The 2471-nt window shown below is 42.2% G+C and overlaps 1 protein-coding gene across 1 annotated transcript; it reads left to right on the top strand.

The window, feature by feature from the left end:
- Nucleotides 1-1177: 1177 nt before the first annotated feature.
- On the top strand, nucleotides 1178-1713 carry LOC104943780 (FERM and PDZ domain-containing protein 1-like; the record flags this gene model as incomplete). The annotated part of the gene is made up of 2 exons (XM_010769247.1): nucleotides 1178-1296; nucleotides 1553-1713. Coding segments are annotated over exons 1-2 (280 nt in total), but the record flags the coding sequence as incomplete, so codon positions are not given.
- Between the last annotated feature and the right edge of the window lie 758 nt (nucleotides 1714-2471).

Below are 2471 nucleotides of genomic sequence, written 5' to 3'. Positions count from 1 at the left end.
ATTTTAGTATACCATTGAATAATGACTGAATACATAAGCTTAAGCAACAAAACATTGTTTATTTTTATCAAGGAGGTTCTTAACCAAGACCAACAGAAAAGTGAAATTTTTGCCATAAAGTGTAGCAATAGCATATTTAGGAATATAGTACATTTCAGAGATTCAGGTAGCCTATAGGTAGGTAGACCTTCTGTAAACTATAACACTTTGTTTTTTAAGTAAAACACAATACTTTCAAGTACATTCAGAACATTGGAAACCCTGACTATTAGAAAACATCTCTCTGTTGCTTCAGAGGCCATAACAGACTTTGTTGATTTACCAACAGTTGATTTAAAAAATCTAATCAATTTCAGTCCAACTCTCTCAATAACCTTGGCCAAAACAATAAACAGTTCAACATAAAGTGCCAGTTGCACCAACAACGTAATAAATAGTTCAACATAAAGTGTACCATTTAAAATAAAATAAAAAAGTGCCAGTGATTGACCTCAATCCCTCCTATTCTTCCAATATCCTGATGAAAAATAAAATCTCTCTGTTGCATATGCCACTGTTTGATCAACGCGAATTGGGTGTGGGTCCTTGTACTCCGAGTCGGGCTAACGTCCACGCTAGCTTCCACGCTAACTGCTATATGTTTTGCATTCAGGTGATACTTGAGGCTTGATGTGCTGCGGTGATATGCGAATTTCTTTTTGCATAATTTGCAAACAACCGTGCTCTTATCGACGCTTCCATCCGTCCGTTTTTTAAAACAAAATGTCCCATCCACGGGGCCAACCAAAGCGGTCTCATCAGCTTCTTCGTTCATGTTTGACTATTGTTCACTGTGGTTTGTTGTTGTCTGAAGTCATGAACGTTAGTTGGTGCTCCAGTATAATCGGTACCCCTGAAACTCATCCAGTGAGAAACGTTCCGCGGTACAAAAATAAGTGCGATTAAAATGCGTTAATTTTTGTGTAATTAATTCATCTTAATTAACGCGTTAAAGTCCCGGCCCTAATATATATATATTGGGGTTTCAGCCCCTAAGCTCACTGCCTCATGTTTGATTTGTTTTGATTCACGCATGAAAGTTTCATTACATCACACCAACACTTGGTCCGGGATGTACATAACTGCAGTGTTAGTACTGTTTGTATGAATGATTTGTCCTTTACCCCCTGGTAGGTAAATGGAGGTGCAGGACAGGAGCCGCTCCCCTTCCCGTAGAACCAGCCGGGTAGAGCAGGTGGTGGGACGATGGCTGAGGAGGTCCCGAGACCTGGGCAGCAGGTCTCACTCTCTGAGCAGGTAAACTCTGTTTTTATCTTATTTAGATTCAGCATTTAGAGTCTCAACTTCATCTGACATATATGCATTCTGACTGAGGGAGGGAAGTCCTGTATGTTGCTATTGTGTGTTATACATATTATATCTCTCCTTACTTTTCTAACAAACACAAATATGAAGTTGTTCACCACAGAAATCTACCAGGGCAGAAATGCAAATCAGATTCTGAAAAGGTTTGTTTTCCCTTTTGAATTGATGTGCATCTGCTCCTCTCCAGAGAGCGTGTTGGAGTGGACGGGAAGTCAGAGTGCAGCGGCTCCGATCAGAGGAATTACCCCTTCCGCTTCATCGTTCAGATCCAACGGGACCTGGACCTCAACTCTCACGGCCTCACTCTATCCTACACCACCCCCATCCTGGTGCAGGAGGTCACCCCAGGTACGAGACTTGTTAAATGTAAACATAACCGAGGGAAAAAGAAGAACAACATTACTCGAATAACTTAGACTTGTGCAGACATAATAGTAGAATGTTTTTAACAGCTCCTCCTTCACTTGAGTGCCTCTTTTAAGGGAACCGTTTTGAATGGTCTGAAGTCTCCCTTTGCCATGGTTCTTAACACCAGTTTCCTTTGCTGGTCTGCAGTGTTAGCTCTACTTTCTTATGGCGCATTTCCACTACACGGCCTTGCTCGCCCTCGCTCGGTATGGCTAGGCCTCGTTAGGCCTTGTTAGGACTCCATAACGGTACGTCCACACAGCAGTGTTAAAAAAATCTTGGAGGTGGGCGTATCTGAAGCTTGGGGATTTTTTGCGAGCAACGCGACCAACAACCAATCACATGAATCTCCCGCTCCCGACATACAAAGCAAAAAACCCCGGTTCTTCTCCACATAATGTGATGCATATAGTCCAGGGGTGTCAAACTCAAGGCCCGGGGGCCAAATCCGGCCCGCGACTTCATTTTATGTGGCCCCGCAAGAGCTTGCAAAGAATATAATAGGTTTATTATACGGTTACATGCCACTTCATAGAAGCAGGTTGCCCAATAAACTACATGTCCCACAATGCATCTCGTTTTGTGACATGCTCACTGAAGAGACTTGCAATTATTTGCCCTGGACTTCTGCTTTCAGACGTAGTTAATTACTAAGTTATTATCCTATCCGATAATAATCAAATTCAGAGGCAATAATG

The sequence above is a fragment of the Notothenia coriiceps genome, unplaced genomic scaffold (assembly GCF_000735185.1).
Source record: "Notothenia coriiceps isolate Sejong01 unplaced genomic scaffold, NC01 NC01_scaffold00006773, whole genome shotgun sequence".
Lineage (NCBI taxonomy): Eukaryota > Metazoa > Chordata > Actinopteri > Perciformes > Nototheniidae > Notothenia > Notothenia coriiceps.
This window is presented reverse-complemented; position numbering and strand designations above follow the sequence as displayed.